The sequence below is a fragment of the Condylura cristata genome, unplaced genomic scaffold, assembly GCF_000260355.1.
Source record: "Condylura cristata isolate star-nosed mole 26May11 unplaced genomic scaffold, ConCri1.0 scaffold00031, whole genome shotgun sequence".
NCBI classification, from domain to species: domain Eukaryota; kingdom Metazoa; phylum Chordata; class Mammalia; order Eulipotyphla; family Talpidae; genus Condylura; species Condylura cristata.
The window spans coordinates 8829857-8857277 of record NW_004567132.1 but is presented as its reverse complement, the minus strand read 5'-3'; the positions used below and the strand labels follow the sequence as shown (position 1 = coordinate 8857277).

Here is a 27421-nt window from a genome sequence, read left to right as displayed (position 1 = left end):
AAAGAAATGTTATTTGCAGAATCCCAATGTCAGTGTCACATACAGAATATAGAAGGGTGCTTTTGGATCTAAGAGAGAACTTTAATAACTGGTACACATTCAAATTACTTTAAGTTTATTTTTATTAATTTTACATAAAATCGTTTTTATGCATATAATTTATCTCAGATCACTTTTACTCATTTGCTTTTTTGCTAGACCACATGAAATATAAACAATGTAGGTAATTCCAAATAACAAATCCAACCACGTATTTGCATACTACTTAGGCTGACAGATTTATGATATTGAGCATCTGTTCTATATAGTGAGTTAAATACAAAGATGAAGATAGGAATCCTTTGTCTTTGTGGATTTCAGGGGGTAAAAAAGACTAGTTTTTTGAACACTAGTATGTTCTAGTAATAATCTAAAATTGAAAGTATAACTACCAGCATAAATTTCAGTGGCATTTACCAGTTATGAACAGTAAATGATTCCTTAGCTGCTATAGAGGAATACCTGAAGGAGTCATTATCTTTTTCTTTTGTCATGAAAACAGGTTGTTCTAATTTCATGCAATGACATTAAACTGTTAACAGCATTATTTGTAACCTACTTTATGTTAAAATCTAATTATCCACAAAGCATGACCTACTAACCTCAAAAATTAAAAAATATGACAAATGTTTAATTGCCTAATGTAAATAATATTTAAAAATATATTCTGAAGTAGACTAACTCTTATCACAAGATTGATTCTCATACTCTGTTAAGTGTGAGACAATTGTGCTTCTCCTTGTAACATTTTCCAGCTTTATTACTGTTCATTGGTTGAAAAAAAAGAAATTCACAACCCATCAGGCAATTGGAAAACATGCAAATTTCAACAGAGACAAAATAGTAGCTAGAAATTAAAAGAGTCTGAGTCATCTTCATTTTAATATATAGTTTATTTAGAATGCAGCACTAACAGCATGATGTCACAAATCTGTACCAAGAAGCACACAATCTTTAAAACTTGTCTTTCACATGTAATTTAAGTATAGCTTATTATTATTTGGTACTATAGTCAAAGACGACATTTAGATTCTTCAGCTTTGGGGCATTTAGTAACATGATTGAAATCAAAATGATTGTCTAGTCAGGCAGAGGAAAGAAATTCAAATGCAGTTTCTTTTTCTTCTGCTAGTTCCTTTGCAGTAAGATCCATCTTCTCACGTGAGAAATCATTAATAGGGAGACCTTCAACAACTTTCCAGGTCTTATTCTATTTGAAAATAATTGCAAACAAGAGATTTATAATTAAATTAGAACCAATGTCCTCACCAAGTAATGACATAGTTTGAATCTTAAATTTAGAAGAGGACCTGTCCTAAAGTATAACATACTTTATCATAAAGATGCAAATCAAAGTCTAGATCTTAATTCACAGATAATTCTGATAAATATGCATTGCTTAAACGTAAAACTCATTTAAGATAGAAATGATCTCTAAATAAGGTTTTAATTAGCCAACATAAAAAATTATGGAGTTGTAAAGTTACCATAGACTGTAATACTGAGAACCATTGTTTAAATGCTACTAAAGGCAGGTTAATCCTAATACCAGATCATCACAATCTAGTGGGAAAAGTTGAATCCTGCTTTGAGGACTAATTTCAATGTTTTAGTAACGTGAGCTTGTGCTTCTGACAATTTTGAAGCACAAAAATAAATGTCTAAATTAGGAAAGAGACAAGTCTCTAGACTTAATTACATCATTCTCTACAAAAACATCTGCATACTTTCCCAGTAGAGTAGAGACGGTAAATAAGCCCAGTACCCTACCTTGATTGTCACAGGGAATGAATAGAGCAGATCTTCGGGAACACCATAGGAATTACCATCAGAGATAACACCCATGGACACAAATTCTCCCTAAAAGAACAATATCTTACATTACACAGTACTTAGTCATTGGTACACAATTGGCACATAACTTGCAACACTAAAGATATGCTATGTATACAACTTCTCATATAAGGGTTCATCATTAGGCACTTCCATGACAGGGTAATTTTCATGGGTATTATATCTCACTTCAATTTTTCAATTCATGTGTGAAGTAGGCCAGAGAAACTAATCTTCATTCTATAAATGAGGACGTGTGGCTTACTATAGGTTTTAAGATGAAACAAAACCAAACCAAACATAAAAGTCACCTTATAATGTATGCTAGCTGTTTCCCATGTATCAGCTAAGTCCCTTAAGCCTGTGAGGAAAATGCTACAAAAACAGATGACGGGACAGTTCAGAGAGTAAGTGACTTTCCCAAGGTTATTCAGACAGTAGGCAGCTGTGAGATAGGATGTGAACCTAATCGGCCTGGTGGCCAAGGCATCTTTACATTAATAGCAACAGTGGGAAAAAGAAATCAGAATGGTCTGTGCAAACTCCTAAGGTCTTACCTCTGGGGTTCCAAACCAGATGTCTCTGACATGGTCACAGATGGCTTTTGCAGCAGACATCGCACTGGAGAGTTTCCGAGCCTTGATGACGGCAGCACCACGCTGCTGCACGGTCTGGATGGAGGGAGGCAAAGACAGTTGTGTTACTTGATCAGCAGAATTTTTATCAATTCCAAACTGACCATATGGTGAAAGCCTGCAACCAAAGCACAATCGTGCATCTAACCTATTTCAATTAAAAGTACTCATCTCTTTGAAAAGAGAAAATTACAAATCCCCACATTGACAGACTTCAAAGAAATGGACCACAGTATAAAGATAACCAGATGACCTGAGAGTACTCTAGTTCCACCTCCCTCCTTGCAGTCAATCTTGACTGCCATGAAACAGATCAGTGCAGGGTGAATTTTGGTTGACTTAGTATCCTAAAAGAAAGCATGAAGTTATCAGAGCAACTGCGAAAAGCCTATTTTCCTTGATTCTCCACCCTATACCCCTAACCCTTGGAGAAACACGCAGGTCAGCAATGTGGTGACCTGTATTCCACAGCTTGTCTGTTAAGAGAACTCCCAGATTTTTCTTACGGTGATAAAGTCTCCCTTGAGCCAGCTGTCATTTTTCAGAGCTTCGTAAACTCCAACTTCCTTTCCTTGCAGCTTCACCTTGGCATGATTGACATCTGGATACTGAGTTGAGGAATGGTTTCCCCAAATAATGACATTCTTCACATCATTAGAAGTGACACCAAGTTTAAGAGCAATCTAGTTAAAAAGAAAATAGACTACTTAGATAACGTCTTTTATTTAATTGCAATTTCTTGACAAATGCTCTTAAGATAAAAGGCGCGGACACTTCAAAAGAACACAGTAGTCACACTAACTTTTTAAATGTAGGTTTTACTGGTTGGCATTTTTTTGCAATAGTTTTAGTAGTAAAACAAAGCTGTGAATTTGAAACAGGGTAGAATAATGAAGCAGAATGTAAAAGTAGAGAATACCCTACACTTTGTGATTAACTTATTAGTACAATGGGTTCATCAGATATAAAACACCAGGCAAGAAGTCAATATTGCTCAAGTATTTAAATGGGACCTCTATTTGGTCACATTCGTGCTTATTTGGAGATGTCTCAGTACTCTGCACAATCAGGTATTTGGGTATCTTCTCCATTATTTAGGTACAATTTTTATTATGTATCATAAGCAAATAATATTACAAAAATCCTAATTAGGAAGTTTTGGAGCCTGAAGGGGCTCACCTTACCAAAGTATGACTATCCTGATTTTATAGATCAGAACACTGAAGGAGCATTACATGTAACATGCATATAACACTAAAGTTATTAACACATAACAATCTTAAAGTTCAGAAAGTATTGAAGGTCCTGCATGGTAAGAACATCCATTATATTTACATAGTACCACAGTCATAGAAAGGATGAAGAAGTTACATTTTGAAAGATTTCAATGAAAGGAAATGAGTTTGCTTATTTTGTTATTTGCTTCATAAATATATATGCAAAATAAAGTTATGTTAGTTGTGTGTATATTTTGTTCATAAATTAGCAAAATCTATGATGGGCTGGAAGGAAACATTAAAGAAAAAAATTAACACTGATATGTAAGGGGATATTTACATATATATATATTTATACATTTCATAAATATATATATAATTTTACATTTTATATCCAAAAGGGCAGGTTTATTATAAAAGGGGAGAGAATAAAGGATACTTGCACAGACATGAGTGGGCAGAAACAGCAGCCCCTGAAAGGGAGGTATGCAAAGACAAACATCTGCACAGTCATAGGCAGACAGAAAGGCTGCTCAGGGGGACAAATACAGATCAAGTATTTCTTTTTTGCTATAAAAAGAATGGGGAAAAAAAGAGTGTGCCAGAGGCTATGGCTTTTGAATAAATAAATACAATCAGTACTGCACCAAAGTTTTATCTGAACATTCATCATCTAATTAAGGATATTGTTATACTGACATTTTAAAGGAATTTATAACATAAGAACAGTAATAACCCCAAATAGAAAAAGTTCTTCAAGAATGGGTACACTTATTGGTACATACACACAACGGAGTAAGTGGAAAACATTAAAAAGGAATGAACTACTGATAACAACAACCTAGGTGAATATTAAAAGTATTAAACTAGTGGGGGAAAAGATCAGTCTCAGAAAAAACATCAATCTCAACAGGCTACGTAACATTCTCAAAATGAAAAAATTAGCGATAGAGAACAGCTAAGTGTCAGGGTTCAGGAATGGAATGGAACTGTAACTATAAGAGGCAGCAGGAGGAGTTCTTCTGTAGGTGATGGGACAATTCTGTATCTTGACTGTGGGGCTTGCAGGGATTTACATGTGTGACTAAACGTCATGGACTTATTCACAAAAATATACAAAGAAATGGTTTCACCATTTCACATTAGTTTATTCAGTGAAAACGTGAATTATCTTTACTTTCTCTATGACTTTTAAACTAAGCTGATACTCATTTCATAAATTTCAAAATAGATACATTTAAAAAATTAACTTCAAAATCTGTTTTTGACTTGTAAAATCACTTCTGAAATAATTTTGGCTTCATCTAGAGTTCCCCAAATATTAAGACTATTAACTACATATCAATCTTCACAAAACTAGCTGGATGGTTTCTGGGGCAACTCAACTAATAATAAGCTTGGTGGCTGAAACAGTGGTATCTATATATTAAGTAACATTTTCTGCTGTGTCATGACTTGAAAGGAATTGGGAAGAATTACCCTTACTTAAATTTAGCTGGTATCACAAAGAAAAAGGGACATTTATACCTGGGCAAGTAACAGAAGGTGTATCTTGACAAGAACTCAGAATCCTAGCTCCAAAGTACAGAGAAAGTACACTGACTGCCTTGAGGTCTTGGTCTCCTTTTTCCTTTGTCCCTGTTGTCTACTTTGTTCTCTTAGTCAGAGTGTCAAACCACTTTCATATGAAGGGCAAAGGCCAGGTAATTTGTACTCAAGAGATGTTAGTTTCTAAATTAGCCATGTCAGAGTTTGTCTAAATTAATGTGTATCAGGATAAGTTATTTGCTCCTTAGACACTTCCATTTCTGTCATACAGATCTATTAAATTGTTTTTGACAATTTCTGCCACCCTCCTAATTTTCTTCCTTATAACACCAATTAACTGGTTTCATTGCCAAATCACTTTTGTCACTGACACACATGCAGTGCTGCTTTGCAAATACACAGGGGAATTCTATAGGCGACAAACAGTTACTAGGTAGTTAAGTCCTCTGAGTTCCAAAACAAATTACGAAAGACTAAAAACCACTACGTAAAATAATTAGTCTTTGGTTTTGTTATTTTTCTCTCTGGATTAACAACTTCTATAGGAGGAAGAAACTGTTTCTTCAGAAACTTCCTAAAAACTCTCACTGTGCCAGAATGGCTTGCCAGAATACAAGCCAAAAGTTAAAGTTTGACAAGATAGCTTTCTCAACTTTCCTCATTCAGACTTTAGCACCTATACAAGGAAAACTGTTTCAGGCATGGGGACAAAGTGTCACTTAGCAGTACCTTTGGAAGCAGAATTTTCCAAAGCCTGCCTCTGCAAGACCTTGGGAAGTGGTGAAGAGGAAGGTCTGCTGGTGTCATTTTTACCCCTTTTCCTTTGTTGCATCTAAGTAACCACTTGGTAGTCAGGAGTTCACAGCTATAGAACCTGTATCTTTTTCTTCATCAGTTCCACAGTGCCCAAATCCCTGCCTCCACTCATTCAAACATCTAGTCATTAGACTCTACTTAAATTAGCAAGGAAAAAGCCCAGACCACAGCCCAAAGCCTTTCAGAGAATGTTAAAGGAGATATTTATTAATTTCTCAATTCTAATCTATCTCCCCCTTACTACTTTTAAAAATTCAGTGATAACAGTTAACCTTTATTATAATTTCCCTACATTTCCAGCAGCATAACAATGAATTAACATAGACCTTATTTAATCCACAGAGTATCCTTTGTGGTCAATATAATTATTATCTCACTGTAGGTTGAATATACTTTCTCAAGCTCACAGAGCTAGTATGTGAATTTAGCTCACTTGTGTTCATTGTGTAAGAATATACACAAGGGTTTACAATTAGGTAAATCTAGGTGGCTCCCATTATTTACTAGCTGTAGGACTCTGAGCAAGTTTCCCGAACTTTCTGGGTTCCAGATTTCTTATGTAAAAGAGAATAATAATGCCTATGGTCACTATAAGATTTTAACGACAAATTACATGTAAAGCAATCAGTTTAGAGTGAGAACTCTACAAATAGTATTTTCTCCTTCACCAGACAACCCCAGGTAGAAAATTACTAATCTTAGTTTAAGTCAGAGATGCCAAAACTAACTTAAATACACCGCACACTGTATTTTGGTAAAACCAAAATTTTCTTGAAACAAAATAAAAGTGTCTTCTCTAGAAGAAAAAGGAATATCTATCCATAATAGATAGATCTATGGAAAGGTACAAAAGAAAATGTAAGAGATATCTGAAAACTAGACCTTTGTCGTGACTTGCGTGGACACCATGACACCTGGATCTGAGAATGCCCAGTAGACTCGTACAGATGAAGGGAATGTTTCTATCAATCCCCAGGTCACCCACTCCTTGGTGTTATCTGTCTAAGGCTCCAAAGGGGAGGGAAACTTGACAACAAATAATATTTAGCTGCTAAGTAGTACAAAGTAGGAAGTCTTTGGGAAATGTTGAGCATCAATATGTCACAAAATTAAACAAGAAACTAAAAATATCAATTTGATAACTCACAGCAAAGGAGACAGACCACAAATACACAAAGCTCAAGTCTTTATTATGTTGGACCAAAAAAACCTAAATTATCCTATGAACTATCAAGCACACTTAATTATATACTTAGCAAATAAAATATAGTTGAAGGGAGTAAAGCAGGAAGTTCAGTCTCTGGTCCTTTGAGTCTAGATTAAAAGATTTTTCAACAAACTGACAGCTTCCTACTGAACAAAAACAAAATCACAAACTAAAATTCCACTACTTTAAAAATTAACAGAAAAGGTACTAAAGTTGAAGAATCATCAAGTTTTAAAAGGCATTTCTCTTACCTGAGCTTTAGCTCTGTTGTGATCCAAACGAGTCAAGCAGCTGAAGTTCTCCTTGGGGATGGACGGCGCTGATTTGGAGGCAGTCAGGCAGTTAGTATTGGCCGGGTTGCCCACCACGACAACCTAAGGCAAGCACAGTTGTTACAGACCGTAGACTGATCTGAGATGAGTGACAAGGAGTATCATGCAGCTTTTCTATCAAACTTCTATGAGCTAAATAGTTACAGTCAGAGGAGACACTTAATTGTCGGAATCGGTGCTGAGAAATGCTGGGCTGGGTACATGATTTCCTTGTGGTAAGATTCTTAGAGTGTGATTCCAGGCCTAGCTGGTATAGCCTATGAAGCACCTGGGGGGCCTACTGGGACCGTCGTTGTCTCTGTGGCTCCTCACTGACAGAAACATCACTAGATGACACATGACAGTTACCAAGTAGTTTCAACCCTCTCTTCTAAAAACATTTTTCCTTGTTAGTGACTGGCATGACTACTGAGAATACTTCTTTAATAAAGTCACCATTATGTAAATGGGTCACTTTCTAGGTGGCAATGTCCAAGACCTAAAGTACATATATTTGTACTATTGTTTTTTTTTTTCTTGCGGGGAGGGGAGACGCGGGGAGCTGTGGGGGGAGAAAAGGGTCAAACAGAGACATAACATATACCTATTATGTCGCAGTTTGAGTTATTCATACTATTTTCTTTCTCATAAAAGTAGTTTAACAAAACAATTCTAATCAAGTTTATTTAGGACAATAATTTGTGTTTCCCAGTCTTGTCTTATTCTAAGAATTAACTGGGATATTTGCTAAAATAAAGACAACCTATTTTCCCACCTACTCTGCAGCTATTAAACCAATCTTTAGCAGAGAGTACTTCAGGCTACTTTTTTTTATGTGGAAGTAATGGAAGACAATCAATTATAATAAAGTACACACATGGACATACACACATGGAGTTTTCAAGTTTTAAAAATCTTAATGACAATTTTAAGGTTTATTATGAAATAGTATCAAGCTTATAGAAAAGCTGCAAGCATATTATAAAGACTAATTCTACATTTCCTTTACTCAGATTTCTCTGATTTCTACCATCTCTCTCCTCTCTCTTATGTGTGTGTGTGTGTGTAACCTCAGTGCCTTTTGGACCCATTTGAAAGCCAGCAAATACTTAATGCTGAAAGTCAACATTCAATACTTAAATGCTCCAGTATCAGTGTATACTTTACAGGCACACTTTGGTTGAGAGGATTATTCCAAGCAATCTGTATTTTAGCAGTCCAAAAAGCCTTATAATATTTTGGTAAGAAATTTGTAGATTTCTACTCAAGTTCTTTCTATTATTTTTGTTCATGATTATGGGAAATAAAAGTTAACTATTAGAAGTACACAAAATACCTGTATACTTATAACAGAATATTGTAATTGGCAATCTTAGAAATCTTACAAAATTTTCTTGTACCTTTTTTTAACATTAGAAGAGGAAGAAATATATCAAAATTAGTAAAACCTTTAACCAAATCAGTAAAACCTTTATCAAAATTAGTGAAACTTGTGATAAGTTTGAGTTAATTGCTATAAAGAGGCTTTACTGTGGGCCGTCCCTGGTGGCGCAGTGGGTTAAAGCACAGCACTAAGAGGCTAAAGCCACTTCAGCATGAGTTTGATCCCTGCCTGCCACAGAGGTGCATGGCGCGGCAGACCTCTCCTGACCCGCCTGTTGCTCCCCTCAGCAGTGTATTTCATCAGTCGGCCTGTTCTGCTCCCCAGTCTGTCTCTGGTGAATCCGCTCACCACCCCTGCACTGTGGCCTGCACCCCAGCTCTGAATGCATAAATAAATAAATCTTAAAAAAAAAAAAAAAAGAGGCTTTACTGTAATATTCAGGTAAATTTAGAAACTAAAGTAAATAGCTTGAATGCAAAATAGCTCAGCTACTCAAGAGCTAAGTATAACATAATTTGTTTGGATTGAAAAAATGTAAGCATTCAGAAGCCACCATCTCCTATTGCTGAAAATGCATTTTACAGCAAAATCACAGCAAAATTCCAATGTCTGTTTAAATATTCCCACATAGTTAAAAAGAATCAGAAAGTTCTATCCTTTCTCTATAGGCTTACAAACTAATTAAAATACTAATAGGTAAAATATTTCAGCAAATCTGATCCCCTATTTCTACACTAATAGTGCTCATGAAAATAATAATAATAAAAAACAACTGTGTATTTACTGACCACTGTGTAGAAATAGAGGAAAAATATAGTAAGGCAAGCAATTTGTTTTCATTTAAATGTTGAAGGCAGGATGCTCACATACTGATAATGAAAATCCCCAATAAAATACAGTATCAGTCACCTTAACTGACTTCTTGGCATATTTATCCAGTGCTGCACCCTGGCATTTGAAGATTTTCACATTTGCTTTGAGTAAATCTTTTCTTTCCATACCATCCCTTCTTGGCATGGAGCCCACAAGAATGGCCACATCCAAGTCTTTGAAGGCAACCTCTTCCTTATCTGTTGCGATGACATCTGTGAAAGTGGCGATAAATATGCAAAGCTACTTAAACACCAAAGTCTGAAGTTTTCTTTTGTATCTATCATATAACTTTTGTTATATGAGGTTTTCTTTTATATCTATCATATAATTCACTTTGTAGAAAAATTTTATTATATATATCACACTGATAAAATTTTGAAGGGTCTAAGAAAGACTCTTTTAATTTAACAACCACAACATCAGTAAAGTCAATAAATTAACTTTGCTTTCCCCTATTTCAAAAATTACTTTTATCTTTTATAATCACATATAATTCAAAACATACTATAATCTTTGAAGCAGCATTTGTTGCTAATTGCCACAGATAACACAAGAGAAACTGATTTCCTCAGCCTTAAGTTACAATTCCTTTAAGGTCTGTCATACCAATAGCAAATTAAAAATTAATGTTTACTGAGGAGTTCTGTGCCATGGATGATGTGAAGAGACTTATAAAATTTCATCCTCACAATTTCTAGATGAAGACACTAAAGGTTTAAATACACTAACTAGATGCCATCAAAGGTAGTAACGTTGTAATTCTGGCTCAGGTTGGTCCAGAGTTCAACCACTATGTTACAGTGTTAGTCCAATAAACATACATCATTTGCTTTTTGATTAAGTACATATGTCATCACTTTTCTTTGCTGACAATATTAAAAATGTCATGACAGTGCTATAAACCCCTCACTGCAAGGTGATTAGGTCACAAAGGTAGAGCCCGCATGAGTGAGATTAATGCTTTTATAAGAGATCTCAGAAGTCCTTCACACTTTATTTACATCACGTGAGGACACAATGAGGTCACCATCACCTATGAACCAGGAATTGGGCCCTCATCAGATACCCAATCTGCTAGTTTTTTAATCTGACTTCCCAGCCCCAGAACTGTGAGAAGTAAATTTCCATTGATTATGAACCAGTCATCATTGGTAAATTTTAGACCACTGAAATTGTGTCAGTCATGCTGCTGTAAAACCCCAAATAGTTATATAAAGTTGGAAAAGAAAAACAGATCTTCCCAGTAAAGTAACCTTATCTGCTGAATCTCCCTTTTCCTGTCATATTCACAGTTGACCAAGACAACCTGACTATAACTTGGATCCAATAGCGAAAGCAGAGGGAAGTCAGGAGAGAAAAAAAAAATGGGCAAAAGCAGCAGAGGAAGATTTGTAAAGAGAAATGGGCAAAAAAAGGTAGTCAGCAGAATAGACTGGCACAGTAAAGCATTCTACTATACAACCAAATGATTTAGATGGCAGAGCACCCACATAGTAAATGTTTGTAGTAACGTAGTAAATGTCTATTGAATAAATGAATCCTGAAGATAGATCCTCTTGGAGAATGTATATATTTTGCTTTTAAGTACAGCTAAAGAAAAATATTCAAATTACTTTACAACTTGACCTGTTATTTTAATGAACCTTTAAAGCTTTGTCTTTAATCTGTTTAACTGAATAATTCTCAAAGGCACTTAGCTGGTATCTTGGTGGGCTTTTTCAAATTATGTTGTGTATAAGTAGGACAATATATATACTTGTCTCAACCTGATAGAAGGAATATTATAATTAGTGAAATAAATTATATATAACCATGTTGAAAAAGTATACTTTTACCATATACTAGTTATTTCTCACTTTTCCCCTTATTTACTTTTGATCTGCATCATTTTTAGTAGTTTAGTTCAAAGCACAGAAAGAAAATACTTTATGAAATAATTTCAACTGAAATAATTTCAAAAAACTAAAATCCATTCCTTAAAAGCGATTAGTACTATAAGATTCCTCTTTAACCCACCTTTCAAAAGGGGAAGGGCACAGTCTTGTAGTTCCATTAGGACACCGTCCAGGACACCCATCATGGGCGTGATATCCAACAACACAAGGATTATAGGCTATCAAATAACAAGGACATCTGTCAGTGTAAGTTATGTCATCTAGTCACGAAAAAGGCCTTTTGCATAGTTTTTGGTTATCTGGGTACATATCCCACTAATTAGTCATGATTAATTTAGGATGGCAGACACTTAACATCACATCACTCTCAGAAAAAGGAAAGCTGTAGAGCCAGAAGGAGAAAACATCATTAGTGCATTTGAAAGGAGTCCATGGAAGAAATATCATATTGAAGTGACATGGCAGTTTGCTCTTAATGTCAACAGATACCTGATTCTAGTTAATGGAAAAACATAGTATCTGACATAAAGAACTTACTGACCATGAATAAAGAGAATAAATACTTTAGGAAAGTGTTTTAAAATATACATTAATCAGACCTGCTGGAATAGGGGTTGACTACTTCACACTGGGAAGCACATTTTCAACTTAACAAAGTTCTCTGCCACATGACTTTCCCTAATGGTTACCATCACGAGTGAATACCTTCCATTGACACCTACCAACTGCATCAATAAAATATGTAGAAAAATTCTGATTTGCAGTATTTCCAATGCCTGGAGGGATACTATAATATTGTACCTTACCAGCTTCCTTTTATAGTCATGTGCCTATTACACTTAACAGGATAATCCAAGCCTACATTTCCAAACTTTTGTGCACCAAATTACTGGGTTTTATTTGAAATATTTTTACTTTGACATAAACTTTACAGACACTTGTTCATACCTGGTCTTTGCCAAAGACAGACCCATTTCCAATACTGTACAGCAATGAATATGCAATTTGACCAGCTGCTCCAGTCACAAGGACTCTGATTGGTTCCGGCTGTAATGAAAGAGATTTTATTAAATACTGCTATTACATAAGATTTTCTTTGTAAGACAACCATATACTTTAAAAGTTAACGTAAAATTGTAAAATTTAAGATTAATTAAATTTAAATTAATTGAAAAGTTAATGTAAAATTGCAGAGACTATTTAAGTCTCTTTGCATCTGGCTTAGTAGAAAACTAACTTATCCCAAAATTATCCCAGTAGATAGAGCTTGCACAAATCATCTCCTGGATTATATGTCCTTTGTTTGCACATTTTTATGTATTGTTATATAACTTCCTGTTATCATGGATTCTTTTATTTCATTTAGTCCACCTTCTTCAGGACCACTAAAATAGAACAATGTTAATAGAAACTATATGGTGATACAAACCCTAATGGCCGCTAAAACTTTACAAAAACCTCTTATACAAATCCTTCCACTCTTATCTGGATAATAAAATTCTTCTCACTGGGAAAAGGAGTAGCAGTGGTTAAAACTTTTCATTTGCAGGAAGCCAGAAAGTTTTAATAGGACAATCAATATTCAACTTAACAACTTGCAGGAGGAAAAATTAATATTATTTTGAGAAGAAAAATAAGATGACATTATCTAGAACAGGCACATGTAGTGACAGTTGAGAACCTGATTTCAAGGGAAACTACTTTTAAAAAGGAGGAAAGGGGAGGAAATTAAAAAAAAAACAAAAACAAAAAACACCACCACCATAATAGTTATTACAGAAATAGTCTTATAAGTCTCAGTAGCCCTTCACAAATTATGGACATAAGAACTAAAATAACTGATATTCCAAGTTATTTATCTGAGTTATTCTAAGAGAAAAAGGGAACAGAAGAAATCATTACCCCTAGTTCTTTAAAAACCAGGAACTTCTACTTTATTCACAGCCCAACTGCTTACAGCAATGCCTGACATGTCATTGGAGAATTGCTAGATGTGATAAAAATTACTACCCCAAACTTAGAACCATGAAAGAATTATTTGGAAGCAAAATTAACATGCCTTATACTTGCTTTGAAAAACTAAGAAACAACCACCATGATAGTTTGAGCTTGAAAATTATTTATGACACTAGCTCTGATGCATCACTGACCTTCAAATACATAACTGGTACTGTATCAGGTCAGCGAATTCATTAGCAAACCATATAAGGAAATAGGAGAATAATCCAATTTTCTAAACAGTGGTCTAGAGAGGCAGTAGAGTATAATGGTTAGAGCTGGCTTCTGGAGCCAGACTTTCTGTGTTCAGGTCCTGGCTCTCCATCTCATTAGCTGAATGCTCTTGGGCAAGTTACTTAATCTCCTCACTGTACTGCTTCTCCATAGTAAAATGAAGATATTAATAGCAGTTGCCTAACAAATAAGGTAATTAGTTATGAGGCTGTAGAGACTTAGCATACAAGCATTGAGAAGAGTATGTAGGAAGTACTATAATTACACGTCTCTGTCACCACACAATTTTCCTCTAAGGAATCTTATGGCTAGTGGTTTTATATTTACATGACTGTTACTCGACTAGACTGTGAGCATTTTGACACTGATTCAAATTTATACTCCCAGAGCATTCAACAAATATTTGTTGAATGAAAGGGTTAAAAAAAACATAAAGCAGGCTGGGGTAAGAAATAAGAAAGTGAATATCACTGTAAATTTTACTCCCCAGAAAATCAGGTAGAAAGAACAGAATAATGCAGTCAATTTTAAGTGTTAGTTTTAGCTAAGTATGTGTTCACAGTATCAGTGCTAAGTAAGGAGGCTGTGGCCAACTAATGAACAGCTACTAGTTCCACATCAGTGGTTTCTTTCTTCTGTGCCTTTGAGCAAATTATTCTCACAGGTAAGTAAGCCTATCTTTTAGTATGAAGCCTAGGTAGAGATTGAGTGTTTGAAGGTAAAACATGAAAGAAAAAGATCTCTAATTCTGCTCTTTGCAGCAATGCAGTGAAAAGCAGGAGGGTGGGAAATTCCAGCTGACTTTTCACAGTGTTACAATGTGAAGACAGGTTTCTATTCTTTGCTTAGATATCTGGGCAGCAGGCCAAGACCCAAAGGCATGTCTTTGCTCTTGGCAGGACACTAATGACCTTCCTGCAGATGCAGGCTGTCATGCGCATGTGTTACAAAGCATGAATTTAAGTGTTTCTTATTATTGTACAGACATCATATATTCCTTTCTAAGTTTCTAATACATATACATATATTTCCATAATATAAAAGACAAACTATCATTCAGTTTCTTACAGTGTATTCTTGTTGTCACTCTCTATGGATACTCCTTCCTTAAAAAAAAATGCATTAATTGCTTAAAAAGATATTCTTGCTTCACTCTGTGAATTGTCCACATACTGTCCTTAGGAAGCAGGGAGAGTTTGTCATGTGAGAATGTGTCAGTTTCTGCAAACTGACAAGAGGATTCTTACTAATAGACTGTTATCTGTTGTTAGCTTGACCTTCCAAAGATGAGTCCTGGCTTGATATATTGTATATAACAAGGCAATACAAGAATGGGGGCCTGGGATTTCTCTGTGACCTTGGGAAAATCATCTGACCTCACCAGACAATGTTTTTAGAGGAAATTCTCTTGCAACTGTAGAATTCATTATTCCATATTGCAAAGAATAAAGCTATCAGTTAATATTAATTTCTTCCTGATATTTTGGGTCTCTTATTTCCTGTACATGGTTCACTATTAGGTACCCTGGTTTATAGTACCAGGCACATAACAGAAGTTCAATAATGCATTGTTTGATAAATGAAAAATAGTTCATCAGCTATTTAAAGATTCTATCATTAGAACTAATGTCATAAACAATTTTTTTCTAGCTGGTACTATTATGGCTCTTATTTTACAGAATGAGCTTGTATTTTCACCCAGAACCTAAGCTACTAAAAATAAAATTTCAGAATGACTTAATGTCTGTAAGACACAATAAAGTAAAATGGAAAGATTGTAAGACCTTAGGGGGTAAAGTGTTGTGTGACCTTGAGCACATCATGTCGTCTTTGGGTTTCAATAAATTCAATTTTAAGATTTGATGTGAAGAGATCTGTCAAGACCATCTTTAAAAGGTCCTACCCAGTTCTAAAATTATAAAGTCTGAGGTTCTCTGATAATATGTACTGTTGTTTTCTTGCTAAAATTATTAGGCCGGAAGCCACATGAAACCATCATTTAAATGTCTAATTATGTTACCAGACAAAATGAGTAGGAAATCTAGTTTTAACTCTTACAAGGAATTAGCTGATCCCGTTAACCTCCTTATGAAGGCGAAAGAGTAATCCCCTTGTCTTGAAAACATGTCTTTTCATGTTCTGGAAAATTTCTGTCATCCCACATTCCTACCAAATTTTATTGTTTGAGTAACAAGGAAAACAGTCTCAACTATAAATCCATTGATAGAAGCAATTCCTTTCATTCTGATGGCAAATGTCACCTTCAAACAGCATGCAGATTATACCTACGTCAGCGTTCCCACATCTCCCTTTTTCTCCCTTTCAACTGAGACAAGATATGGAGATCTAGGTATCAGATCTTCTGAGTTGATTACATCGTGTAAATTTTAAAAGTGGTGTTTCTAGAGTTTATAACATATCATCAGTAAAGAAGATCTGCCCTATTATTTGGCCAGTGATGCTGTCGCTGAAACACCTGCTGGCACTACAAAAGAAGACCGATGAAGAGTTTTAAATAGTATTTTGTGAAATTAGATATGGCGGAAACAGGTCTCCTAAAAACGTATATCGTAATCTGGAGTACCTGGTAAGCACTATCTTTAGAGTTGAGGGCATCTGTTTTTTTTTTTTTTTAACTCTTTGATGCCAAAAAAACCTTAAAAACTTTGTATGTTGAAGAGGACAAAAAGACATTGGATCCAACCCCCTCCGCCGCCATATCAAATCCTATTTAAAGTCCTTATCAACCCCCTTAATGTGATTTGGAGAAAATCCGCAGTCTCGTATACTCGCTATGCAGGACAGATAAGGTATTCCTCCAGGGATCGAGATCTCTTGCGAGTTCTAAGAGCCCCCTTGGGTGGAAATCAACCCCTTCCCAATTACTGGGTCACTGCGACAGTCATCAGAAGATGAGCCGGGCCTTTCTAAAGGGCGCGAAGGACAGTGCTTTCTACAGCCACTATGTCCAAAACTCTTCAATTGCAGGGACCCCCCGAGAAGGGCGCGAAGGAGGTGGTCAGCAGGTTCCAGGGGCCCACACTCACCATGATTGGGAAATGCGTAGACAATTTCAGCACCTGCAAAACGGGGATCTGGAGTCAGGTCACCTCTACCGTGGAACCGACTAGGGAGGGCGAGCGCTGTTAGTGAGAAAAGGCGCGTAGCTCGACTGCAGCGCCCTCTGGGAAATGTAGTTTATGCCGCTCGGATTTGGTGCAATCTCCTACGTATTTTCTTCAAATATTGAACTACACTTCCCGAGAGCAGAGGTTCGTCTTACAGCCTTCTCCATGCGCTCTTCACCGATTGAAAAGTAGTCCCTGTCTGCCAGCCACTGTGATTGGAGGACTGCCACCAGCGCATGATTTGGTCTCGGGGGAAAGGACCTGACTGATGGCGCTCTGCAATTGGCGGGAGGGGAGGCGTGTATAAATCGAGGGAGGAGAGTCAGACCCCTAGCTACATCCCCCACGGAGACTTTATCCTCCCCCAAGGGTAAACGTGGGAGGCCAGGAGACCTTCCGCTGCGTAAAGCTAGCTCGACCCGGAAACAAAATCTGTTTTAAAACTATTTACACTCAGGAGGGGCGGGAGAAACTGTCTGGAGGACTGGCCGGCTTCTCAAGTTGCTAAGCGACGAGGCGGGAGCGAGCGGCACGCCAGAGCGGCTCGTGCGCACCTGGGGGATCTGAGACTGCAGCTGCGGCTGCCTTGCACGAAGACCCAGAGAGCGCGTAGAGCCCTCCGGAGTCCTCCCGTAGCTAACGGATCCTTGTCCTGGGTAGTGTCCGTGACGAGGTGAGGGGATTTGCTCGGACGTTCCCTCTGAGGCTGCTGGACGCCGTGCGTCTCCCCACCTCCGGAGGCAGGTGAGCCCTGGTCTTAGCGAAAGTGGTTTGTTTTAAAACTTTTGGGTCTGGAATGCGGTTGTGCGCATCCCGCGTTGCCTTTAATGGGGTTCTGATCTGGTGAGCTGATGGCCACGAACTCGCTGGGAGCAGTGTTAGGTCCACAGTGTTTTGAAGGTCGTAGAGTCCTGAAGTTCGCGCCCACTTCCCTGTGTAAGGTGAGGCTCCAACAGCAAAGTCAGATTTAAAAAATGGTAAGCGTCTGCTTCGTGGGAGGCGTGCCGCTCGTCCTGGAGCTAACTGTCCACGGATCTAGCTGTTTTCTAAATCTTCCGTGAATATTGACACTCTTGCACATTGTCTTTTGGAAATTGGACGCTAGTAAACCATCCTGACTTTTAAATTTTGTCAATCTGCATTTTTTATATCCAAAAGAGGAGATTTGCTATAAGAAAAAGGAAAGGACCTTTGCACAAATACAAGCGGGCCGAAAGTTATCCCTGAAAGGTGCAGGTTTGTGAAGAGAAACACCTGCGTAGACTGATTCAGGCAGAGCTGCCCTGTATGCCTTGCTAAGGAAAGGGTAGCAGCAGAGCGGGAGAGACACTGCTTCAAGCGGTTTCACCTGGCAAAACAATTTAAGAGATTTTTCATTTAAGGTTAACGCTGCCTGAAAATTGAGGCCTATGAAATTATGTTTGGTGTGGGTATTAAAAGGGAGATGTGATGTTCTGGGATAGCATGTATGTAATGAAAATGAATGAAATGTATGTTAGACAGTATTGGTGTAATTACTTCTCCCCGTCCCCATCACTGTTGAGTGAGTGTCTGGTGGTGGCTTTTATCTTTATTTCAGTTTTGGAGGATTTGCTGTTGTGAAAAAGAAATATATCTGGCTTTCCAATTTCATCTATCTCTAACATTTATCCTAGCTGAATAACTTTTCTCCTGCTTGAATCACTTTATTCATTTGATTCTCAGATAGAATCCTTTGATTTTTCTCTTGTCACTAGTTAGTTTCCTTTTTCAGTGATTCATCAAGTTGATTTGTACCTTAGACCTCTTGGCATTGAAGTTCCTGTATTCTCTTAGCCACACTTAATCCCTAAGTGATCCAACCTAGTGATTTCAAAATAACACCTCAATGTCAGAAAACTCCCAAATTTGTGTTTACTCCTAAATTCCAGACTCCTCTATTTGTTATTTTTAATTGGTTTTCTAATTGCCTCATTTATTTTAAAAATTTCTACTGCATACAGAATCACATGGTTTAACATGACCTGGGATTTCCCCAGTTCTAAAATTGTGGTTGTGAATGGGATTGTGAAATCTCCAATAGTAGAATAATAAAGTGCTGAGCATGGTTTAGATGAGGACTGGTTTAATAAATTTCCAGTTTAATAACCTGTGTTCACCTTAGGGAAGAGTTTTAGGAGGTGGCATTGTTAGGCTCTGGGGATTCAGAAGTTGGTATGACACAATAGTCTTTTTAGAACCTCCAGGATAGCAGGGAACACTGATGGGAAAACCCATAATGATGATATGTAATGACTAGTAATAGGTAAAGAGTAACTTTGGGCTGCTGTCACCACAAAGGAGGTTCTGCTTGAATGAGAAGTGAATGTTTCTGGCAGGTAGCTAAGGTAGAAACAAATTTGCAAAGCTGCAGGTCATATTTTGGAAGCAAATGAGGCAACATGCAAAGTTCCTGATTTTTTTTTTTAATGGAGACTCTAGAACATCATTGTGTAAGACACTGGTACAGCCACTAGTCACATGTGACTGATGAAGTTTAAATTGGTTAACATTAAATTAAAAAATCCATCTTCTCACTCAGCTAACTCCATTTTAAACCCTCAGTGTGAAATGGTATCAAACATTTTAATCATCCCAGAAAATTCTATTGCTCAGCTGATCGTCTTTAGTGAAGCAAGACATCACTCAGTGCAGGAGCACCTGCAGCTGCAACATCTTTGTTTGCTATTTCTTTGTCATTGAGTCTCGATGAAGAGCATAGCTGTTTGTGATATGACTGCATAAGCAGTGTCCTCTCAGAGATATGAAACCCAACTCTTGTCTTAAACTATTTCCCTTTTTTTTCCTGCAAGAATTTACATTAACATTCTTGGTGTGTCTGTTTAAAAGAATACACATACTGCATTGTCCTGGATCTTGAACTAGACTTAGCGTCGAAAACCCACATCCCGGGGAAAAAGGAACTCTCCTACACTACTAATAGGAGTGCAAAATGATACAACCACTACAGAAAGCTGGGTGAGGATTCCTTAAATTACTTAAAATACAGCCAGCCATATGACCCAGCAATTCCACTCCTTCACATCTACCTAAAGAACACAAAAACATCAAGTCAAAAGGATGCCTGCACTCCTGTGTTTATTGCAGCACTACTTACAATAGGTAACATATGGAAACAATCCAAATACACAAAAATAGATGACTGGATCAAGATGTAGTATATATACACAATGGCAGACTGTTCAGCAATCAAAAAGATAAACTCATGCCATTCACAGCAACATGGGTGGAACTGTAAAGGATTATGCACAGTGAAATAAACCAGAAGGAATAAGAAAAATATTGGATGGTTTCACTTATAGGAGGAATTTAGGGAAACCAAATAAGGGATCAGAAAAAAATAGCGAATAAAACCCCAAAATTAACAAGCAACTATAAATCAGAGACATTTTGTAGGGGGTGGGGGAGAGCACAAGGGACTATGGCAGTGGTGCAGGGGTGAACTGGTGGTGGGACTTCTACGGGGATTACATCTGAGAGGAGGAAGCAGACATTGTACAGAAATGAACAGTGATGTAAAATATATAAATAAATTTAAAGAGAAAAAAAAGAAAGCCCACATCCTGAAGAGCAGTTGAGAAAGCAGTGTCTGAGTGACACTGAAAAGTACTTGTCTACTGCTTTTTACTTTTCTGGAATATCTGTCCATACCACATTTTAAGTAAATGGAAGAGGCTGTACTACATGTAGAGGTTTGAAATAGAAGAGCAGATTCAGAACCTCCCAATAATGGGGGTGAGAAGGAAAAGAAGTCTTGTAGGAGCATATTTATATTTTAATGTGTGCAACAGATATGTCTTCACATGCAATTTTTATGCATTCTAGCATTAGGGTATATTTGCTCCTTATGGCCTATAGTGAGTTCATCCTATTAAATGTCTAGCTGATTTTATAATGTATAATATTTTCAGTTTGGATTAAGTAGACAAGGTGTTTGTAAATCAGATTTTATAATTGTATATCTAAGGAAGGAGTAAGAAGAGGTATAAGTGAAAAACAGTCAGAGGGCTTTGAATGTTATGGTAAAGAAAATGCTAGGTATTCATTTTATTTTTTGTTCAACTGTATTCATCACACAGAATACCAATCCTTTCCAGAGATAGTGTTCACATACATCATACACACACACCATCGTGTATATAGATACATTTTGCGATTATACAAAGAAAACCACCTGAGTAGTAGTAATAAATCAATTGATGCTTTCTCTATTTCTTACTAATTAGATTATGAAGATCTGTATTATGTTACTATGAATGCTTTACATGTAAAAAACAACTGCTGTGTTAGCACAACTATATCTACATTCTTGTGTCCCAACACAGGTACAGTTATGCCTATTGTTTAAAAAAATTAAGGCATATAAAAAGACTGTAGAATGGATCAACGTACGGCTCATAAGAAATAGGAAAGAGTGGAAAGAACTAGACTTTAGACAGTCAATGTAAGAATGGACTGGATGAGAGGTGGGAATAGAGAGGGAAAGAGCCACTGATTATAAGGAACTAATATACTGAAGTGTGAGTTAAGAAAAAAGTCTCAGCCAACATATTCATTTGCTTTAGACTTAATATACTTTAGCCAGCCTGCTTGCTACTTTTCAAACAACCTTCAGCTTTCTGCCTCCGTGCTGTATGTATGCTTTTTTTTTTTTCCACAAAAGTAACCCTCTATTTCTGCATGTTAAAATCTATTTCTCCATACTTTTCAATTGAGTTGGTCTTGGTGATGACTTCTCTGGACTTCTTTTAGTGCCGAAAATTTCAAACATATGAAGAGAGAGTATAATCTACTTCAACAATTAACATTTTGCCAGTCTTTTTTGTCTACTTCTCTTCCCCTTTTCCTCAGCATTTTTCAATCATACAAAAAAGAAAAAGCTGTGTAGTGAATACTGAACTTACAGTAGTCTAAGTTTAGTCAAAATACAGAACCTATTTGGGTGATTTGAAAATTTAAAACGATAAATTGCTAACTAGAATAAGGAGGGATGGCTAGCTACCAAAAAGTATAAAATGTGAGTCTAGTGCTAACAGAAGTAGTAGGTACAGAAGAACAGTTACTACTTTTAAGATGGGGAAGAAAGACTGGAGAGGGGAGCCAAAGCTTGGATTCAGACCCTTAAGGAGGGTTTGTCTAATGATCTACAGAAGTGCCTATTTTCAGGAAGGAGACTGGGGTTAGAAGAACACCTGGAATTTGTTGCCTCAGCAGATAAGAACAATCACCAAGTATTCTGGGCTTCCATGTTGAATAGATAAGAATGAAAGACCAGGATCCAGAAGGAAAGGGTTTCTGCTGCTTTCACCTTAGATGGTCACTCCACTGCTCTTTCTCAAACTGGCAAAGGAGAAATGTGTTGGGTCTATTTCAAGTGTTACTGAGCATCACAAGGAAAGTTAGATTTGTTGCTAAGAGATAATAAACTGATAATTAGCACAACCACCTATTAACTGCCTCACTTATGGACTTGTTAAGTGTTTTACTGTATTTACTTTGTCGTGTATCTCTGCAAGTATACAGTCACATGAAATCTTTTTTTGAGTCCTCAGTCTATTGATCACTCTGCTTTACATTTTGAAATTTAAAATTGTGAATATAGTTTATGCAGGGAAAAAATTAAACTTGAATGGAAATCTCTTAGTGGAGAGCATATTTTCCTCCCCTGGTTAGTTTATCTGTGGGTGAATGTTACTTATAGTTGCACTAGGACTGGATTCAGTTTCAAATTTATTTCTGTTTTCCAGAGTTAGAGATGTATTATTAGTTCTTAGAAATCTTATTCATATAAACAGGAAGGCAGAAGTTCTTCAAACTCCTCCCATGTCATTAGCAAAACAAAATCACATGGTGGCCTATTATCAGACTTTATTTTCAGTGATCTGTCTGCCAGTAGCTCCTTACAGTCATAGTTAGCATTCAAAACTATCCCAAATTTGCCTAAAATTATACAGTTCCTCTTTTATTTAGCATTGCCTAAATTAATTCACTGTGCTCTGATAATGTTAGAGAAGACTAAAACAATATTTCAGCACTCCCTTTCCAAAACATTAATTAAATTCAATGTTTTCATCTTACATGCATTAAGTATATTTTGGTCAAAACCTTGAGGTGGGCTATATGCTGATTGAATTTTCAAATTTGGATAAAATACTGCTATATAATCTAGTTGGTGAAACATTTAAGGCTGACAAACCAAGTAAGATTGACTTAACTTGTTGTCAAAAAAAGTCTGACTCCATTTTTAAATTAAATTAATGCACTGATAACTCATTTTAAGGGATATTGTAAAGCCTCTGAAAAACTCGGGTATATTTGTAAGAGAGATTAGTGAAATAACTTCAATATTGAGATGGTGCAGAGAAAATAAAGTGTCACTGTTTAAAATAAATTTATAAAAATCATAAGTCTAGTTATGATAATATCATATGATCACAATATTTGTATTACTATATATTATATCTTATAGTAAATTAATATAAAATGATAAGTGATTTATGCAGTGAGAAATATGATAGAAGGTATGGCATTCCCCCAGTAAGTGGTTATCAATCTCAAAAGTATTGGGTTTCTGAGAATTTAAAAGTCATGTATAATAATTAGGAATAGGCCCTCCCTGGTGGTGCAGGGGGTTAAAACACAGCACAAAGAAGCTTAAGCCACTTACTCATGAGTTCGATCCCCGCCTGCCCTGGAGGAGATCCACATGGTGTGGCAGACCTCTCCCCGCCCGCTGCTCCCCTCAGCAGTGTACTTCATCAATCTGCCTGTTCTGCTCCCCACTCTGTCTCTGGTGAAGCCTCTCACCCTCCGCATCTCTGGCCTGTACCTCAGTTCTGTACAAATAAATAAATAAATCTTTAAAAAAAAATAGAAATATAGTAACTTCACAATCAAACCTTTTCTGTATATTTAATCAAGGAAGAGAGTGAATTACTAAAAATGAGTTGGTCTGATGACTCGCATGAAATCTTGTTTTATTAATAGGAATTGAAAAATAACATTTTTTAAAGGTCAAGATTGGAATATATTTTTCAAGATTGGAATATATTTTGTTGTTTGATTTTCTTTAAAAAAAAAAAATGTGACTTAGATTACATTCCTTACTAAAAGCCTGGAGTGCCTAGATGACTTTCATGATAGCACACAGTATGTTCCCTCTGTCTCTTATCTCACTTTAATGTGTCTGTTGTGGGTCTCTGAGTTCAATTTATTTGGAGTTTGTTGAGCTTCTTGGATGTTTATATTCATGTTATTCTTCAAATATATGGGATGTTTTCAGCCATTTTTTTCCTTCAAATATTGTTTCTGCCCCTTTGTCTCAACATACACAATATGTCTGATCTACTTGATACTGCCCCACATGCCTATAACTAGTAGTCCAGCTGCTTGTCACCACCAAATGCCAAAGTAGCAGGAATTGAATCTTTAAGGTGTGTTTTAATCAGATAGCCAGCAATCTGGAAGATGGGGGTAAGGCATTAGCACTAAAGAATGTTAAGACCTAAATGACTTAACATTTCGTTTTCAGGTGGTTTTGTATAGTGAGTTAAACAAAGTTAGTCATTCATCAGTAAGCATGACTTCACCATCCCCAGAAGCTCTTGACGTTCAGTCCTGGAAGCTCCTTATTGCTCTCAGGGACACCTGTCCTCCAGAGCATACACGTGTGCCAAGTCTGGTCTTTTGAGAGTACTGGTCCAACTAGAAGGTTAACTCAGAATAGGCAGGCCTTAAACAATATTTGTGCGTAGAGATTTCTTACTTTATCATCTGTATTGTCCTATCCATTCTCTTTCACCCCAGCCCCTACCTATCACCTCAGTTTCTGTTTACCTTTCTTGAATTTTTTCTGTTCTGAGCCATGATAATTTATCTTCAAGCTCACTGATTTTTCTGTTTACTCAGAAATGCCTTTGAATTCCTCTAGTGAATGTATCATTTCAGTTACGCATTTTTCAATTCCATGATTTTTTTTAGGTTTTATCTTTTTATTGGTATTTCCATTTTGTTTATACATTTTTTTTGACTCATACTTGACACCTTCCTTTCATTCTTCGAGCATCTTTCAGATAGTTGTTTTTAAAGTCTTTGTCTTGTGTATCTATTTTTCTTGTTGACTATTTTACCTTTGAATCCTATCCTACATTTCTATTTCTTTGTCTGTCTTGTGATTTTTTTGCTGTTGTTGAACGCTAGACATTTGATTCTAATAATGTGGTAATTCTGGAAATCAAATTGTCTGTTTTCTGGGTTTGCTGTTTTTGTTATTTTGTTTTTTATAGATTATCTCTGTGCTGAGGGTTAGACTGAAATTTAAACTTAATGTCTTTGTATGTTGTCTGAGCCTTTTCTTATGCATGTGTGGTTGCTTTCTAATTTCCCTGGTTATACAGAGGGTTTTGAATGCTTTAGTCCTTAATATCTGGCTCTTGAAAGATAAAAAGAAGTGCAGAGGTTAATAAAGGGTGCTGATCTCTTAAATATTCTAGAAGCCACTTCAGAGGGGGAGAGAATTTCCACAACAGAAGATTCAGTAGCAATGGCAGCTCTCTTAACTATCAGAGTGTATATCCCCACTATTTGGAGTCCTTTTTGCTCATCCTAGTTACTCACCTGTGTTCAGGTTGTTCCAGGAGTACATGCACATTTGCCTGACAGGTAACTTGAGGTTGGCAGCAGGGTCACTTAAAAAAATGTGCTAAGATTTGTAATGGGCTGAAATTAATTGTACTTTACTATTGAAGTTTTCCCCTGGAATTTCAAACCTTCAACTAACTCCAAATTTCCAAAATATAGTTTTATAAGACAGTCTTCTACTGTTATTATTGTTTACTTGAAGAGACAGATTCCTGGTGTTTCTTGATCTATGATAACTCCAGAATCCTTTCTACATAACTGTTTTTAAGTTGAACGGTTCTGTAGGCTGAAATATTTTTGGTGACTTAGCTAAAAATGGAAAAAAAATGTTTGAGTGTATACTCATTTAAAAAAGTGTCATTTCATAACCTTTATTTAAATTTTAATTTTTTTACTGAAATGACATTGTATTTCATGTGTGTTCATGTTTAAATGCAAGGATAACATTAGTTATCTTGGAGATGGATTGGTTTAGAAATGTAGAAAACATTTTTGGAAGTATAACTTCTAAAGTGAATATATATAGTATGTTTAAAATTACATTCACTCGGCCCTCCCTGCTGGCGCAGCGGGTTAAAGCACTGTACTGAGAAGCTAAAGCCACTTGAGTTCGATTCCCGCCTGCCCTGGAGGTGACCACATGGCGTGGCAGACCTCTCCTGACCCGCCTGCTGCTCCCCTCAGCAGTGTACTTCTTCGATCTGCCTGTTCTACTCCCTACTGTGTCTCTGGGGAAGCCTCTCACCGCCCCTGAGCCTCTGGCCTGTACCCCAGTTCTGTATGTACAAATAAATAAATCTTTTAAAAAAAATTATATTCACTCATTTTAAATGTAGTAATTTCAAAATCAAATTGAGTGAAATAAATAAAAGTACTAGCAATTTAGTATAATTTAATGTCATATTAATTATTTAATAAATTAATAATAATGATAATTTAATAAATTAATCAGTGATAACTGCTTTGTTCCTACTTTATACATACACAATTTAGATGTGCCCCAATGTATTGAACTATAAAATATTTGAGCAGGTTGTTCTGGAATAGTGAAGTACAGGATTTTGAATCCCTTACACATGTAGTTTACCTTCCCTGACTGATAAGAGTTAAGACTGTTAGAGCCAGTTGCTTTAATGTCTTCGTTGAATTTCATACAAACAGAAAATATTAATACTGCAGATGATTTAGATATTTACATGTTCAAGGAGTATGAGGCTGTGAGAAATACAGGCTACCTGTGTAACCTTGAACAAATTACTTTGTAACCCCAGGTTATTAATTAAATTGGAATAACAACACAGTTATCTATACAACCTGGAAACAAAATGTAATTTGTATCATTGATATCCACTTAAATCAGAAAATTTACAAAGAAGCACTGTTTCTAAGAACACTGTTTTTAAGAACAGACTGTACATAACCATTTTTCTATAAGTAGGAGAATGAATGACTTGAAAATGAATGGACCATAATTGTACACACCAATGGGATGAATAGAAAAAATATATTCAATGTTATCACTTAGGAATAGATACCATATAATTCTGAGTGTACCAGGATCTTCAGGGTATTAATATGCTGCTTAAGATATGTGGGTGTATGGGTATTTGTTTTAATTTTTACA

General features: G+C 36.3%; 2 protein-coding genes across 3 annotated transcripts in view; one reads left to right on the top strand and one right to left on the bottom strand.

Moving 5' to 3' along the window:
- Positions 1-524: 524 nt before the first annotated feature.
- Positions 525-17461, bottom strand: MDH1 (malate dehydrogenase 1, NAD (soluble)). The gene is made up of 9 exons (XM_004691441.2): positions 17038-17461; positions 12707-12805; positions 11880-11976; positions 9900-10075; positions 7547-7669; positions 3014-3190; positions 2430-2543; positions 1810-1899; positions 525-1249 (listed from the first exon to the last, which is right to left on the bottom strand). Exons 1-9 carry the CDS (start codon positions 17038-17040, stop codon positions 1124-1126), a joined length of 1005 nt encoding a protein of 334 aa, XP_004691498.1. The 5' UTR covers positions 17041-17461; the 3' UTR covers positions 525-1123.
- Positions 17462-17736: 275 nt separating this feature from the next.
- Positions 17737-27421, top strand: part of WDPCP (WD repeat containing planar cell polarity effector) — a 198667-nt gene continuing 188982 nt past the window's right edge. For both annotated transcript variants that reach the window (XM_012731442.1, XM_012731441.1), the window contains exon 1: positions 17737-17862. The gene's annotated coding sequence lies outside the window, so the exon portion shown is untranslated. The remainder of the gene's footprint in view (positions 17863-27421) is intronic.